The sequence below is a fragment of the Phragmites australis genome, chromosome 2, assembly GCF_958298935.1.
Source record: "Phragmites australis chromosome 2, lpPhrAust1.1, whole genome shotgun sequence".
In the NCBI taxonomy this organism is placed as follows: Eukaryota; Viridiplantae; Streptophyta; class Magnoliopsida; order Poales; family Poaceae; genus Phragmites; species Phragmites australis.
Window position 1 is genome coordinate 25,823,603 of NC_084922.1, and position 17,239 is coordinate 25,840,841.

Below are 17,239 nucleotides of genomic sequence, written 5' to 3' on the forward strand. Positions count from 1 at the left end.
TTGTTCATCCTGATTTATGGGGTCCATCTCTTTTGTTTCGAAAGGGGTCATGATATTATATAATCTTTATAGATGATTTTTCTCGTCACACATGGATTTATTCTATGTTTAATCATAGTGATGCTTTATCCGCCTATAAGAATTTTGCCACCATGATTCGTACTCAGTTCGACACTGCTATTCGGGTCTTTCGTGTTGACTCTATGGGGTAGTATCTTTCTTGAGTTCTTCGCTATGTTTTTTCTAATTATGGCACTTTTGACAGTTTTTCTATCCCGGTGCTCATGCTTAGAATAGTGAAGCTGGGCGTAACTGGAAGATCAATAACCCTATCATAGGGTTATTATAGTTTTGGTGATTAATGGAAACATGATCAATGAGATTAAACGAGGTTTGCTAGCGTGCAAAGGTTTAGTCTTATGAATAAAGAAGATATACTTGGGGTTCCCAACACCTCAAAGAATTCAACATCGAGGTCAATGAAGAACATCATAAAGATATAAGGATCTATTACTTGGATAAATGATCATGGTGTTGAGAGCATCACTTGTGTAGATAGTTTTATTTTCTTTTGCCGTACGATAAAGAGAGGTTTGAGTTTAGTAGCTCGATCTAGTGTCTTTAGGTTAGTTACATATTAGGTAATGCACACTAGGCTTGGCTAACTCTAATAGACCAAATGAAGACTCAAGACATTAAAGAACCAAAGGGACAAAGAGAGGTATGAATTGGATTCATCTCATAGATTAAAATTTGATCATATGGTTTTGAGCTGAGGATTTAAGTGGATATAAATAGATCTTTTCATAAGCTTTCCATATAATCTAAGATCATCAAAATTAGAGTTTGAAGCAAAAAAAGTTATAGCTGGAATGAAGATTATAATTTCTGGAAGTCACCTTATCCACTTCATAAGTGGTCAATATAAAAGTTGTAGAGCACTTCGATCAAAACTTTTCCATAGAGTCTAAAATTATCAAAATCTGAGTTAGGAGCAAAAAGTTATGGTTAAAATACGGAGGATAATTTTTAGGTCATTGTATCATATATTGACTTAGTGTGGTGCACTATACCACGAGATAGAGAAAACCATTTTTGAAGGTATAAAAGGGCTCCTACTCGCCGTATCATACGATTACATGTTTTTAGCCTGAAATAACTAGTTTCTCCTGTTCACGGCTAATTTTTGGGTTAGCTTTATAAATACCATGTCATCAGGCCATTTGAGGGTTGCAGAGCTCAAGGGAGATTCACACACACATTTAGAGCTCCTTAGCCACAAAGTTTATAATATTAAAGATAAAGGTAATTAGCATAATATTAAGAACTTGATTAGTACTAGTTTAGGTCTAGTGTGCATCTAGCTATGTGATTAGCTTAGAGTTGGATAAAGTGAGTGATCCACACTTGTTACTTTTGTTGCTTGCCGGCACCTAGGTGGCTTGGTGGCAGCATTGTCTTGCGAGACTCTTCGAGGAGGTTGTGGAGTGGCTACATTCTTTTTGAGCGGTTCGAGTGCACTGTGTTGGAGCGGCAAAGCAGTATCTTAGTAGAGATGACGGTAAGTTTCCGAGAGAGACTTAGTAGGAGATCGACCAGTGTGTGGGAGTTCTAACGGCTGTCTATAGAGTTAGCCAACCGAGGAGCTTGACCCTTGCGAGGGGCTCCTACGTGGACTAGGGATATGCAACAATTCACTGATACCATGTGAAAAAGTCACATTGCTGAGTTTACACTTTCTAACTTATTTATATTATGCACTTACATATTACACCTTTATATTTCGCATTTACCTTTCCTACAATTGCCATGTGTAGTTGATAGGTTTAAAACCTAGAGCAAAAAACTTTATTATGTTAGAGTAGCTATACTAGGTAAATCTAGAGCATATTTAGATAGAAATTGATTTAAATTTATCTTGTTGATTTTAAGTCAATAGTTTTACGATCCCTAATTCACCCCTTCTTAGGGCATCACCAATCCTTACAATAACCATCGCTATCTTCTTGAGACGGCTTGTGCTCTTACACTTGCTTCTTTAGTTCCACCTCATTTTTGAGCTTAGGTTGTTTTCACTGCCACTTATTTGACTAATATTTAGCCTATGTTTGCACTTTAGGATGGAATTCATTTTGAGCCTCTATGTGACTAGACTCTTGACTATGTTAGTGTTTTTCTATTCTGTGTGCTATGTGTTTCTTGCACCTCATGAGCACATCAAGTTAACTATTTAATCTGTTGAATGTGTTTTTCTAGAGTATAGTGCTGAGCATAACGGTATTTGTGAGACCCCTATTATCGGGATCTCCTGTGCCTCCTGTATCAATCCCTGGATTACGTAGTTGATACACACAGTATAACAGTTGTAGTATCACAGTCAAACTTCATATGTAAATAGTAAGGTTTTAGGTACAAAAGGCTTACAATCCATATCGAATATTACAAGCCTAGCCTAGCGGCCATCAAAACACACAACGGAAGAAAAAGCCCAAGCCACAAGCAGCGAGGGTGCGAACGCGACTTCAAAGACTACTCTTCATCCCCAGCTTCACCTCTAGCAAAGTCGGTATTGACTTCTTCATCTGAATGACAGCAAGAGTGAGTACGAAAGATACTCAGTGTTGGAACCGATGTCCCGAACAAAGAGAACCTTTGCTTGTAAGGAAAGCTAAAGGCTTCTAGGTGTGACACGTGTATGGGGGTAAATAGCCTCAATTGATTTCACCCGTCTCGGGTACAGTATGATCCTATTTATAGCCCGTACTCAACCACTCCACGCTGGGGTTTATAGTTTTACTCCCTCACCTGCTACATTCTCGGAATATTCGGGGGTATTATGGTACAATCAAGTGTATTTACATAATTACAACTCTGCCCTGGGCAGTTAAGTGGGCCTCAACATCCAATCGTGGTCTTCGGCCGATCCCATGACTATGCCGAAGGCTTCTTAGCTATCAGCAGGAGATTCACCACGGGCTTCGCTCCTCCCCTTCAGCACCATGAGTCGATCTTCGGTCTTTGACCGAAGACGCGCTGGTACCTTCGCCCACTTCGGTCAGCAAAACTGCCGGTGTAGACTTCGGCTTTCGACCGAAAGCTCGTTGTCGCCTTCACTGACGCGGTAGCTGGGACCGCAGACGCACCTCCGGTCTTCGACCAAAGGATCATCCGGGCCTTTGCCCGCACGGATGAAGGATTTGGGCCAACCTCCGGGCTGCGACCGAAGGTACTTCGTGATCTTCGCCCGCACTCCCTGAAACATCCCTGCAACACCCGAATGCATAGCAACCGGTAGACTTCAAGTTACCCTACGAAGGGGGAGGGCGAGAGATCATCCCCAACACTCAGCAAGCCCTATACTACTTCAAGGTGTTGACAGATGCATAAATGGTTTATTCAAGGATAAAGCTTTACAGTTTAGATTTAAGCGTAAAGCAGTTTATACAGATATCCAATTGTATCAACTATGACCGACTTCAAAACATTTTAAGTAGTTCAAAAACCAGTAACGAGCTGTATTTGGGGTTTCTCGGTCCTGGGAGGGGCTATACATCACTCCGCGGTCCCTTTTATCATATCTGGTGTACCTCTAGTACCACACAGCTTCTAGCAGATTGAGCCAGGAACCACATCACACGGACATCTAGTCCACACACTCACTCATCAAGACACACACACCCAGAGTCTATTCAAGTGTGACCATGCCTTCGTATGTCCATGAACGTGGACACGGCTATTCGAATAGATTTACACTCTGCAGAGGTTGTATAGCTTTACCCACGGGATATGCTCAGCCTCCATCCGCTGTAGACGGAGGAGCGAATCATACCGAGACTCTCCAAACACCTTTCCTGCCAGACTTTTCCACGAGATATGCCAAGTATCAGAGCTGCATATTCCGAAGGCCAGCATCCCTTTTTAAGCCTAAGCCGGCCCCTGAAACCTCCAAACAGTGGGACAGATGAACTCTTGGCTGCTTGTTGCTCTCAGCCTCCTGGTATGATGCCCAACTCAGTCCGATGAAAGAAAAGTCAAGTCCTGCCCATACAGAGCGCGTGGTTGCATGGGAGTGGCTAAGCATGACGGCACAAGACTCGATCCTTAAGCGGTCAGGCCAGGCATCTTCATTGGCAATGAATACCACCAGGTAACTCAAGCCCCCAAGAGCATCCTTCCCGGAGGACCACTCTACCTGCCTGAGCCAAAACAGTTTTCAACTATTTTTACACATCACCTTCCATATCCCACATGACATCAAGGATTTCACAATCACCACGGAATTCACAACCAACAAGGATTCATTGTATTTGAGTTATCATTGATAACAGTAATTCTTGCCTCCGAGGAGAGGTGTTTTTAAAAGCGACGTCTCCGAGGAGACATATTCACTCCTAAGCATGGTAGATATCATGGCATCGTACGACGTTATTATAGATAACGACAGGTAATCCTAGGGTGATATGTGTTCTGGATGATAATATTCAAGACATGGCATGTGTTTGATAGGATTAACTATTGCAAGTAGCTTATAAAGGCATAATATATAGCACATATGATAATAAGTCCATTTTTAGTTGATCATGAATATTATTTGAAAACATAGGCTCAATATGATCAAGGAGATAGGACTTGCCTTCTCCGGAGTTTTCTTCGAAGTATTGATTGTAATCGGGGTCCTCCTCGCTCCTGATGCTTCCTGCGCAGCACTCGCAGAACTTTGGTTGCTCTGTAATTGCGACTACGATCAATAACGACTACACTAGAAAAGAATCAATTAACACTAAATGGAAGGCCAAACGAATTCTAATGGACATCATAATGTGGCATATGAGTACATCTTGATTTTACATGAATTTTAGCGAAAGAATCGTCAAAATCGGAGCCAGAATGGAGAAGTTGTGGCTCCCGAAAGATTTAATCTAAAATTAAATCGAAAAATTATGAAATTACACTATTTATAGGTGGGGCCCATGTGTGGGACCCATTGAATAGTAATCTGGCCCCGCATGAACAGTGATCGTTGAGGCCCATATGAACAGTACGGATTTGGGCTGAATGGGCTGGATCCAGGCCTAGATGGCCCTGAGTTGGGCTTGGAGACACAGTACTCAGCCGCACAGTACTAGCCCACTCGGGTCTTGGGCTGGTGGCTAATGGGCTAAGGAAGCTGGGCCGACCCACGGCATACGGCCTTTGGCAGCCGGGCCGGCCTGGCAGGCCAGCCAGCCATTGGGCCGAGCCACGGCCCAATCGGCTAGGCCGAGCCATGACCCAAGGCCAATTCAAGCATGCACACGTTGGCGCTGGGTGAGCGGCGGGGGGGAAGGAAGAATCGGTCGGCGGCGAGAAATCGATGGCGGCGCGCGGTGGGAAGCTCGCTGGAGAAGTGCTCCGGCTGGGGTTTCACGAGGACGAATGCATGCCGGCCTACTACGTGGTACGGTAGACTCAGCGGGGAGCTCGTCAACGGCGGTTTGCAATGAGAACGGTGTCAGATCACAGCCGGAGTGGGGCAACGGTGCGGGGAAAAATGGGCAGCACCTCCCCTGCCCGGGGAGGGGCCAACCTGCAAAGAAAAGAGGCCTAGCACCTCCTGGCATCACGGCACGATGGCCGGATCACAGCACATGGCAGAATCACACTGGTGGCAAGCGCAACTACGGCGGCGGAGACCAAAACACGGTAGCGTGCGGCAACAAGCTAAGAGGGAGCCTGGGGAATGCCCACATGCCATCTATGTGGACGCGAGAGGGAACTGGGAGGCTCACCGAGCGCAGGAACGACGACGGGCGGGGTGGCAGCCGGCGATTTGTCGAAGAGACGGTGGCGGCACTGCTCGGCTACTGGCTCGGGCGGGCTCCCGTTGGGTTTCCGGTGATTGGACAGTGGAACGAGGACACTGGGAAGGTCCTGAAGCTCCTCGGCAGCACGTGGTCGGTGGATCGAAGACGACGAGCTGCGGTAGCGAGCAATGGCGGCGGCGATGGTGATGGCGAGAGCGCGTGGTGAGGCGAGATGCAGAAAGAGAGAGCGATAGAGGCTGGGCTCTATTTATAGAAGGAAGAGGAATGGAGAGAGAGATGGCACGGCTTGCTGGCATCACAGGACGTCGACGGCGAGGTGGCGACCGGCGCCCACCTTATTTTCCAGGGTATGGGCTGCCTACGTCGGCCAAGCATGGGCGTGGGTGTGGAAGTCGCATGTGCAGGGCATGGGAGGAGAGAGGGTGCGCGTGAGAGAGAAGAGAGAGAGCGAAGAAGCAGAGGCTGGTCGGGGCGTGTGGGATATCTCCCGGAGAGGGGAAACGACGGCCGGCGACGTGCGCGCGTGCTAGGGAGAGGAGAAAGGAGAGAGGCACGGGCGCTGTATTGGCGACGCGTGGTACGCGAACGGCTGAGCAGCGCGCGGGACGCGGGTGAGCGAGCTGGGCCGCTTGGTGTGGCTGCGGGTTGGGTGTAGCACGCGGGAGAGAGGGGACGGCGCTGGGTGGGCCATTTGGCTGGGCTGTGCGGGAGGATGATAGGGAAAAGAAAAAGGCCGGCTGTTGGGCCGAGAAAGAGAAAAGGTAGGGGAAATCGGCCCGAGAAGAGGAAAAAGAAAGAAATAGAATAAGAATTAAGTTTAAATTCAATTTGAGGTATTTGAATTTGAATTTGAATTTGAATTTGACTTTGGATTAAAATCAACTTTATTTGGAATATCTGAACTTAGATCTCCAGACTTTCTAAGATGATTTACAACAAAGGATTCAAAATTAGATTGGATTAGAGCTCAATAAAATTTAAGAATAGATTTGAAATTGAGAGTAATTCAATTTCAAACCACCAAAAAAAACCATAGAAATCATGGCAGAGGTTGGTGGTTTCAGTGTTTTCGAGATTTATACGGTCTTTTATTTAACAAAAATCGTGGCAGAGGTTGCTCTACAGTTTTAGTTCAAAAAATTAGTCAAGACAGAGCACCGTTCAGCTCGGTTGAGAATTGGTGAACTTGCTCGATTTTTGCACAATATATCTCGATAATTTCATCTTAATTTCTTATTTGATAATACTAATAATATACTAGATGGAAAAAAAATCTTTTAATGAAAATTTCTTTAGTATCTCACACGGGTTATTTTCATATTTTATATAAGAGAACAAACTTTTCTAAAGCATATTAATTGCGCAGGGTTATTTCTAGAAGAGTAAACAGTTTTTTCGAGGCTGAAGAGTACTTAGATGCTACCAAACGAAAGCCCAACAAAAGCCCGAATAAGTTGGTCAAAACGGTTGCCAAACATGGGCTACGATCATGGCCGATCTGGCCCAAACGAATCCGGTCTTTTTTTCTTGAGAAATCTAAGCCCCCGTCTAGACTTGTCTCCAGCCCAGCCCAGCCCATAACTTGGACGTCACTGACACGCGGGACCGGCACGGCGGGGGAGGCGAGTCACGCCCCCGGCGCCCTCCCGAAAAGCGAACCATATCCTCGCCGCGGGGGCCCAGCGCCAATCGCAATCCGCCACGTACCATATCCGGGATACCCCCTCCTCGAAACCGCTCCCTCCGCTGTTCCACGTCGCTAGCAGCAGCAGCCACCTCCTCGTCGTGCTGCCCTCCTCTGGCTTCTCTGGTACGCTCTTCCCCTCCCCTCCCCTCCCCTCCCCTCGCTCCGACCATACCACCGGGCGCGGGTCGCGCCAAGCTAGGAGGCGGGAGCCCGCGGGCGCAATAATGGGGCTCTCCGGCGCGATGATCTCCGCGCCGCTCGGCTGCCGCGGTCTACCGCGCGGGGTTGTCGGCGGCGGCGGAACCGGGCTGAGAGCGGAGGCGGAGAGGTTGCGTCGGGCGGGGCGTCGTCTCGGCGGCGGGACGGCGAGGTGCGTGGCGACGGAGAAGCACGACGAGAAGGCGGGAGGGGTCGCGGTCGGGGTGGAGTTCGCGGACGAAGAGGACTACCGCAAGGGCGGCGGCGGCGAGCTGCTCTACGTGCAAATGCAGGCCACCAAGCCCATGGAGAGCCAGTCCAAGATCGCCTCCAAGGTAATTACTCGTTATTACTGTTTAATTCCGTCGCGTCTCACTAATTATGCGCACGTTCTAATTAATGATCATGTTTACGGATTCAGTCTCTTCGTGTTGTAGTAGTATTCGGGATTTAGTGGACGGAAAATTGTCGTGCTGCTACCATGAACCTTGATGCTTCTATTCGCAAAAAAAAAAAAAAAAAACAAAACAAAAAAAAAAAAAAAAAAACCTTGATGCTTCTACCATGTTGGGGACAGTACTGCGAATTATCCGCTCGCTTTGACGGTTTCCAGATAGATGTGCCCCTACTTTTCTTTTTCCCATTTTGTAGCATTTTTTAGTTCATTAACTTCCCCAATAATTAAAGCGAACGTTTAGGCTCTGCTTGAATGCAAAGTATTTTTAGAGTTTGAAGGGGATACCATGGTTTTTAAAAAATGCCATAGTATTGATAACTTTGAGTTGTTTGGATACAATTAAAACTATTATTTTGTAAACCATAATATGCTAAATACTATGGTATTTTTGGAGTTTAAAAAACTCCACTCAGCACCTCTGTTTTCTAAAATCGAGCTCAACTGATCACTCCTTCGCGTACCTGTCGTATCATGTCTCGTACGTTTTCACGCATGCGATCTTTCCCCTGGTATGGATACATCGTGCATGCATGCATCGTTCTACACACGGTACCACATCATTTCATTTTCTTTTTGTACGGTGTGTACACCTGTTGATCTCGTTTTGAAATCTCCAATCAAATCCAAGTTAAAAATCTGGCCTAAAAACTACAACTAAGTCTCGCATCGCCACATTAGCTAATATATGTTAGTGCATCTCATGCACGCATGAACTTGCAAGCTTGGATCTTAATTAATAATGACTACTAAAAAATATTTTTAGAGGTGGATGTTAACTTATTTGCATTGGTGTTTAGCCACTCATCTCTGATCGATTTCCACATGTGCAAAAAAAAAAAAAACCGTCTGTAAAAATCTATTACCTAAAATAATTCACTTAAAAATCGCTTGCGGTAATATGTTTTCACAAGTGGTTTTTTAAGCAGATTGTCAACCACTTAAGCAGATTGTCTCTGGTAATTAATTTTTGGAAATGAACTTTGCACAAATAGTTCATATGAGGAATTGTTTGTGGTAATTATCCCATTTACGACAGCCGCCCACAAACGACTTGAAATCATAGGGGCCTGCTTAGGCGGTTTGGCATTTGTGCCGCCTGTGGAAAGACACTTTAGGTGTCTTGAAAAATAATTTTTATAGTAATAAATGGCTAGCTAGATGCAAAATTATTTTTACAAAGCAAAATACAGTAAGTACCAAACAGTCATGACTTTTCTCAAAACTGCAAAAACTGTAGTATTCATAAACTGTGGTATTTCAAATCTATAATTGAAAAAAACTGTGGTTTCAAGATAGGTTTTAAAAAAAAAAAGTAAGATCCAAACATGACCTTACCTTTTTCAAGGGACAAACCATAGCCTAGTTAGGGAAATTTTCTTATCTGTAGCAAAATATAGAACGAGTACCGCGACCACAATCGTCGCCCTTCGTGCCGTACTTCACATGCTTTGGTGAGTGGCAAAAGTCATCTCCATTTCTTTAAGAATGATGCTCATTAGGAAATGTGCTTTATTTTTTCCATCAAAAAGAAAAAAATCCCGTCAAAAAGATTTGTGCTTTTAAAATTATTAACTGCATTTCACGTTGAAAATGAGTGTGCGTCAAGAATTTCACTAATGCTGTATTTCATTTGTATGTGCACATCATAGTGTACTGGACTACTGGTACGTCGCTGCTGATTTTGACAAATCAAATCTGGAACAGTGTCAAATTGGCCCTTCTGTCACAAGACGCAAGCTGTTGTGATTCGTGGGGACAAAGACTATTCACATATAACTTTGGACTATTCTAAGAAGTCACAGTCACACGTACTAGAGTGGTTGCACATGACAACCAATTCTTTTTCATGCTCACTAATTCCTCTTTTGGAATCACTATGCCGAGGACCGGTTTTGAGGTTTTGGTGGCTTAGGGTGAAAAAAAAACAGGATTTTATTGAATTGAAACATAAAAAATTAATTATTATACAAATCATAATGGTGATGTTGGCTATGCCTGATTGCACATAGTATGGTGATGTTGAATTCACTGGTTTGTAGTTTGTAGTTTGTACATATGCAGTATTTTCGGTCTAATGTCATAAAGTCGACTTGCTTTAATTCAAGTAGTCAAGTGGAGTAGTCTAGGCACAGGCACTCCTCAAAAATCACACCATTTTATGTGAACTGATCCAGAGGTTTTCTAGACTTTGCTACCATCCTCCTAGGTTCGTCCAGAATTTCAACTGAAACTTCTGTGCCGTAAAATAAAGATGGTCAACTGGGCCGTGCCTATTAGGCCGACTCGAGGCACGGCACTGTAGGCACGGCCCAGGCACGAGGGTAGACGGGTCAGGCCATGCCTGGGCTGACACCTTGGCACGGTGGGTCGGCACGGCACGGTCCGGTTTAGACGGGCCGGCACGGGCACGACCCACCTCGCCCCGCACCGGCTGCCCGCCCTACCCCGGTCGTCCGCCCTCGCGCCGCCTCCCCGCGCCGCCCGCCTCCGACCTGGCACCCCTTCCTTACTTCGCCCCGCCCCGGCCGCCCGCCCCCACGTTGCCTCGTCGTGCCGCCCGCCCCCGCCGGCCCCGCCTCGCCTCGCCGCCCGCCCCTGCGCCGCCTTACCACCCCGCCCCGCCCCGGCCGCCCGGTCATGCCGCCCCCGCCCCGCCGCTCGGCCCCACCGCCCAGTACTGGCCCGGTACGACTGGCCTATTTGGCCATCTCTGTCGTAAACTATACACCACTCTAACGATGTCTCAGTTCTTGTTTTACTGAAAACCTCTAAACGAGCTACTCTCTTGGTAGATGAAGTAATTAATGTTCAAATGTACATGGTGTTGGTTTAAAGAATGTTTTGTACCGTTGTTTACCTCCGGTAAATAAATACGGCTCTTATTTTTTTTGTTTGCAGCTATTGCCCATATCTGGTGAAAATTCAATACTTGATTTGGTTATCATTGGCTGTGGTCCTGCTGGCTTATCTCTCGCTGCAGAATCAGCTAAGAAAGGGCTCTCCGTTGGCCTCATTGGCCCAGACCTTCCATTCACGAACAACTACGGTGTGTGGGAGGATGAATTCAAAGGTATACCAACAGAATTTAACATGATACTTTTTTTAAAAAAAGAACAATAACATAATGATATGCGTTCTCTTTTCCTGTCCAGATCTCGGCCTAGAGAGCTGTATTGAGCATGTCTGGAAGGATACTATCGTCTACCTAGACAGAAACAAGCCGATACTGATTGGCCGTTCTTATGGCAGGGTGCACCGTGACTTGCTACATGAGGAGTTGCTGAGAAGGTAATTTTCATGTGTCAATCTTGGGATTCAGAAGTATCAATTACCAAACTACATGGGATAATATGATTGACTAGAAATCATTGGCAGATGCTATGAAGCTGGAGTTACATATCTCAACTCGAAGGTGGACAAGATCATAGAATCTCCAGATGGCCATAGAGTAGTCTGTTGTGAAAGGGGCCGAGAGATACTTTGCAAGCTTGCCATTGTTGCTTCCGGGGCAGCATCTGGTAGGCTTCTAGAGTACGAGGTTGGGGGTCCACGTGTTTGTGTGCAGACTGCATATGGAGTAGAAGTTGAGGTACACAAAGATTGAAGAAGCTGTTCCTTTCAATTCATTGTACCTCATTCATTACATAATTTACATAAGACCAGTTTGCTCACACCTAGATGAAATTTTCAACATACCATTTGGGTACTAGTTGTTCTTTCAAAATGATTTAATATTTTCAGGTGGAAAACAATCCATATGATCCCAGCTTAATGGTTTTTATGGACTACAGAGATTGTTTCAAAGAGAAATTCTCACACTCTGAACAAGAAAATCCCACTTTCCTGTATGCTATGCCCATGTCATCCACACGAGTTTTCTTCGAGGTCTGTATGAAATTTTTGTTACCTCTGATTCTGCAACCAGCACTTCCCATTCTTTAAAGTTTCCAACTAAGTACTTTTATCACAGGAAACATGCTTAGCTTCTAAAGATGCGTTGCCCTTTGATCTACTTAAGAAGAGGTTGATGTATCGGTTGGATGCAATGGGAGTTCGTATCCTAAAAGTTTACGAGGAGGTAAGAAGTTGGGAAGAAGTAAAGGTTTCATACCACTTTTTATACTGAAAACTAACTGAAATACTGAAGCTTGGTTTCAGGAATGGTCCTATATTCCTGTTGGAGGGTCCTTACCGAACACAGATCAGAAAAATCTTGCATTTGGTGCTGCAGCAAGTATGGTGCATCCTGCAACCGGTACAGATAAATCCTCAACTTTCACATAGCATTCCTTCTTTTCATACGTTGACAAGTTTTAGAAAATTCATAGGATACTCAGTGGTCAGATCTTTATCTGAAGCTCCGAGATATGCTTCTGTAATATCTGATATCTTAAGGAACCGAGTTTCTACACAATATTTGCCAGGAAGTTCTCAAAATTACAGTCCATCAATGCTCGGTAAGCATTCTTCTGGTAATTACTCTATCATTGCTTCATAAGCACGGTTTTTTTTCTCGAACACGCAGGAGAGCTGCGTGTCATTATATTAAGATTAGAAAAAGTATAAGTACAAAGCCGTATTAACGGCCGGGTTTTTTTTTCACAAGAACGGTTTTAGTATGTAAAGCTTCAGTCTTTCAGACAAGTGAGCAAAACTTTCTGCTACTAATTGTAATATGATGTTTCAGCATGGGGAACTCTATGGCCTCTAGAAAGGAAACGTCAACGCGCATTCTTCCTTTTTGGATTGGCACTGATAATCCAACTGGATAACGAAGGAATACAAACATTCTTCGAAACCTTTTTCCGGGTGCCGAGATGGTAATTACACTCCTGGCTGCACCCCAAGGCCCCTGATTTCAGCCTGTTTCAGATAAATTCAGTGTACTGAAGATTACCATTTCTAGAAAGTTTTGATAACCATTACTTTCTTCAACAGGATGTGGCAAGGATTCTTGGGATCAACTCTTTCATCGGTGGATCTCATACTATTTTCATTCTACATGTTTACAATAGCGCCAAATCAGTTGCGAATGAACCTCGTCAAACATCTCCTCTCTGACCCGACCGGCTCAACAATGATCAAGACCTACCTGACCTTGTAAAACCATTTCACCAGTCTGCAAAGAACGCTAGAAACTGTACAGTTTTGTAGTTGTACATAACTTAGAGGGGATCTGGGGGTTACTTTTTTCTTTTCCTTTGAGGCCGGATCTCTTGCTTACCTAGCATCCTATAATACACTTCAAGTTTTTAATGTTTGCTATGGTGATGAGATCGAATTTTCAGAAGGGAAGCACATGGTGCGTGCTGGAAGAACAATTAGGGAAATCAACTGATGGTCATGGTTCCTGTATTGGCCATTTTTAGGTTTTCTGTCTGTTGTTTCTGTTTCCTTCCCTGTTTATACCGTTTCAAGGTTTTCTACATGCCCAATGACACCCTTATTTTAGGTTGCTCAATGCCAAGTCAAAATGTTATTTTTTTTTTCCAACAGTTTCTCCAAATGCGAAGGAGAAACAAAAAAACAGATAAGAAAAAGAATGTGCAAGAATAGTATGAGGCTGTCCGTGCTCCTTTCAGTCCTTTTGTGTGGCATTTAGCTTCAAGATGTAGAGGAAGGAGGAGGCCGGTAGGAGAGAAAGTTTGGAGGCAAGGGAGAGAGGAGGAAGGGCAGGAGGAGAGGGGAACAACCCGTCTCTCTCCACCTCTCTGCCTTCCTCTCCTTCGCCCCCCATCCCTACATCCATTGCATGACCCACTGACCGGTCGCTTGCCGGCGTCCATATCGGTCAGCGTGGCGGCGGCTCACCATTACCAGACCGTGGTGCAATGCAAGGAGGCCCACTGAGCCCGGAGGAGTACCGGGCCGCGTCGCCGCCGGCGTTGCTGCACCAGCCGGGCTCCACCATCGTCGTGGCCATCGACCGGGACCGGAACAGCCAGCTGGCCGTGAAGTGGGTCGTGGACCACCTCCTCTCCGGCGCCTCCCACGTCGTCCTTCTCCACGTCGCCGCCCACTACCCCACTAACCGTACGTTCATCGTAGCCGTTGCCCCTTGCATGCATCTGCAAGATGCTGTTGTTTCGTATAGAAAAAGCACGCACGAATTGAAGTGGGTTCGTTGCTCTGTTTTGTGTAAAATGCGCAGATGGATTCGCCGTGGCAGAGACGACGCAGGGCGCGCTAGAGGCTGAAATGAAGGAGATCTTTGTCCCCTATAGAGGATTCTGCAACCGGAATGGGGTAATGGCAATGCGAAACATCCATACTTACAAATTGCTAAACCGTGCCGATATTAGACTGATATTAGGATTGATCAATGGCAAGAATGGAATACCATGCGGATCTTGTGGCTGACGGCATCATGTTGCCAGGTGGAAGTATCAGAGATAGTATTGGAAGAGGCAGACGTGTCCAAGGCCATTCTAGGTTACATCACGGCAAACAAGATCCAGGGCATTGCTCTCGGCGCATCCAGCAGAAATGCATTCACCAAGTACTCCAATTTTTGCACCGTCTTTTTCCCTTGAATTCACGGCGAGCCAAATGAAACTGACGGTGCCTCTCTGGATCGGATCAGGAAATTCAAGAACGCGGACGTGCCGTCGACCCTGATGAAGTGCGCGCCGGACTACTGCAACATTTACGTCGTCGCCAAGGGCAAGTCCGTCAACGTCAGGCTCGCCAAGTGCGGCGTGCCGGCCATCACCGGCGCCGACTTCCCTCAGGACACTGACTCCCTCCGGGGAGGGGGATCGTACACGAGGCGGGGCTCCAGGGGGCAGCTGCCGCCGGCAACGCCCGACGCCCGGCGCTCCATCGACAGCCGCACTGTGCCGGAGCTCACAACCCGGCCGCCGTTCCGCGAGCGATCGCTCCCTTCCTCGTCCAGCAAGCCCGTCTTGTTGGGCAAGATGGGCGACTATTCCGACGGGTGCACCCGCTCGATGAGGCCCGACTCCCTCGGCGGTGACCTCGACTTCGGCCAGAGCACGCGCTTCTCCTCCATAGACTTCGGCGAGAACCTCGACCTGTCCATCACCCTCGCCGCCAGTCCCGGCCGGGAGCCCATGTCGCCGGCCACTGGAGTGAGTACTAATACACGGCTACTCGCATGCACATGCATTGTTGATTTGATTTCCTGCCGTTAAATTTGCCACCACTGCTCACGATCAACGCGCGTATGTACATGGGGGTGCAGGCGCAACGGGAGGTGGAGGTGGAGATGCGGCGTCTGCGGCTGGAGCTGAAGCAGACGATGGACATGTACAACGCGGCGTGCAAGGAGGCCATCAACGCGAAGCAGCGCGCTAAGGAGATGCAGCTGATGAAGCTGGAGGAGGCGCGGCGGCTGGAGGACGCTCGGCACGCGGAGGAGGCGGCGCTCGCGCTGGCCGAGATGGAGAAGGCCAAGTGCCGCGCGGCCATGGAGGCTGCCGAGGCGGCGCAGCGGCTGGCCGACCTGGAGGCGCAGCGGCGCCGCAACGCCGAGGTGCGCGCGCGCCGGGAGGCCGACGAGAAGGTGCGCGCCCTGGACGCCATCTCCAGCCACGACTTCCGGTACCGCAAGTACCACATCGACGAGATCGAGATGGCCACGGAGCGCTTCTCTGACGAGCTCAAAATCGGCGAGGGCGGCTACGGCCCCGTGTACCGCGCCTCCCTGGACCACACCCCCGTCGCCATCAAGGTGCTCCGCCCCGACGCGCACCAGGGGAGGAAGCAGTTCCAGCAGGAGGTGGAGGTGCTCAGCTGCATCCGCCACCCCAACATGGTCCTGCTTCTGGGCGCATGCCCGGAGTACGGCTGCCTGGTGTACGAGTACATGGACAACGGCAGCCTCGAGGACCGGTTGTTCCGGCGCGGAGGCACGCCGCCCATCCCGTGGAGCCAGCGGTTCCGGATCGCGGCGGAGATCGCGACTGCGCTGCTGTTTCTTCACCAGACGAAGCCGGAGCCGCTGGTGCACCGGGACCTGAAGCCGGCCAACATCCTTCTGGACCGCAACTATGTGAGCAAGATCAGCGACGTCGGGCTGGCGCGCCTGGTGCCGCCGTCGGTGGTGGACAGCGTGACGCAGTACCGGCTGACGGCGACGGCGGGCACCTTCTGCTACATCGACCCAGAGTACCAGCAGACGGGAAAGCTGGGCGTCAAGTCGGACATCTACTCCCTCGGTGTGCTGCTACTGCAGGTGGTCACCGCGCGGCCGCCCATGGGGCTCACGCACCACGTCGAGAAGGCCATCGACGCCGGCACCTTCGCGCAGATGCTCGACATCACTGTCAAGGACTGGCCCGTCGAGGAGGCGCTCGTATACGCCAAGCTCGCGCTCAAGTGCACCGAGATGCGGCGGAAGGACCGGCCGGACCTCGCCACCGTCATACTGCCGGAGCTCAACCGCCTCAGGAACCTCGGACACGCCTACGAGGCGAGCGTGCGCACCGGGAGCAGCGGCAGTAGGGAAGGCGGCGCGCAGGGGCAGGAGAAGGCCAGCGTGAGCTCACCGACGGTGGGCGGCAGCTCGTGGAGGACGGCGGAGAGCTAGTGGCGGCGCGCGCACGGTGGTCCGGACGCCGTGGCCCTGTCACTCTGTCAGTTAGAGAGCGACCTCATATATATATACGGAGAGAAGTCCATGCAATTAACGTTCTTTTCTTGGAGGGTTAAATCCATAAAACTTGGTGTATGTACTGTTGTGTATGAGAAATATTAACATGTCTTGCAGTGCTGCTGCCTCTCTTAATTTTGAGGGCTTTCCATCAATCCTTGAGCATATTTTGGCTTGGCCTATCTTAGATCTTGGCCTCGTGTATGCACACTACTTGCGGACAAGTTTGCAAGCTTACGCCCTGCCTGCAACATAATAAAGAAGCAAGAAATCACAGTAGAATCCCAATTCAAACAGTAAATTATTGCACAGTTGCATTTTAGCACAATAATTTGCTGGTACTACACCAAAGCACCTAATCAGTGTCGGTTTAAAATCGTTATCAGTGATTACTCGGTATTGATAGTTACAGTGCCAGGTATGTAACCGGCACTAAAAATCACTATTAGTACTGGTTGATAGTTTCAACCGGTACCGAT

The 17,239-nt window shown here is 47.9% G+C and overlaps 2 protein-coding genes across 2 annotated transcripts; both read left to right on the top strand.

Annotated features, from left to right (window-relative positions):
* Positions 1–7,537: 7,537 nt before the first annotated feature.
* On the top strand, positions 7,538–13,574 carry LOC133905402 (lycopene epsilon cyclase, chloroplastic-like). Its single transcript, XM_062347166.1, has 10 exons — positions 7,538–8,024; positions 11,045–11,216; positions 11,299–11,434; positions 11,522–11,735; positions 11,888–12,031; positions 12,117–12,224; positions 12,305–12,401; positions 12,475–12,603; positions 12,834–12,966; positions 13,085–13,574. The coding sequence occupies exons 1-10, from the start codon at positions 7,716–7,718 to the stop codon at positions 13,248–13,250; spliced, it is 1,608 nt and encodes a 535-aa protein (XP_062203150.1). The 5' UTR covers positions 7,538–7,715; the 3' UTR covers positions 13,251–13,574.
* Positions 13,575–13,674: 100 nt separating this feature from the next.
* LOC133905396 (U-box domain-containing protein 35-like) lies at positions 13,675–16,950 on the top strand. Its single transcript, XM_062347155.1, has 5 exons — positions 13,675–14,179; positions 14,298–14,392; positions 14,524–14,645; positions 14,730–15,237; positions 15,351–16,950. The coding sequence occupies exons 1-5, from the start codon at positions 13,978–13,980 to the stop codon at positions 16,695–16,697; spliced, it is 2,274 nt and encodes a 757-aa protein (XP_062203139.1). The 5' UTR covers positions 13,675–13,977; the 3' UTR covers positions 16,698–16,950.
* The last annotated feature ends 289 nt before the right edge of the window (positions 16,951–17,239 follow it).

Excerpts from the sequence above, each read along its gene's own strand:
- LOC133905402 (XM_062347166.1), top strand. The coding sequence starts at position 7,716 with ATGGGGCTCTCCGGCGCGATGATCTCCGCGCCGCTCGGCTGCCGCGGT. Across the intron at positions 8,025-11,044 it reads AGTCCAAGATCGCCTCCAAG|CTATTGCCCATATCTGGTGA; the intron begins GTAATTACTCGT and ends TTTTGTTTGCAG. Across the intron at positions 11,435-11,521 it reads CATGAGGAGTTGCTGAGAAG|ATGCTATGAAGCTGGAGTTA; the intron begins GTAATTTTCATG and ends AATCATTGGCAG.
- LOC133905396 (XM_062347155.1), top strand. The coding sequence starts at position 13,978 with ATGCAAGGAGGCCCACTGAGCCCGGAGGAGTACCGGGCCGCGTCGCCG. Across the intron at positions 14,180-14,297 it reads CGCCCACTACCCCACTAACC|ATGGATTCGCCGTGGCAGAG; the intron begins GTACGTTCATCG and ends TAAAATGCGCAG. Across the intron at positions 15,238-15,350 it reads CCATGTCGCCGGCCACTGGA|GCGCAACGGGAGGTGGAGGT; the intron begins GTGAGTACTAAT and ends ATGGGGGTGCAG.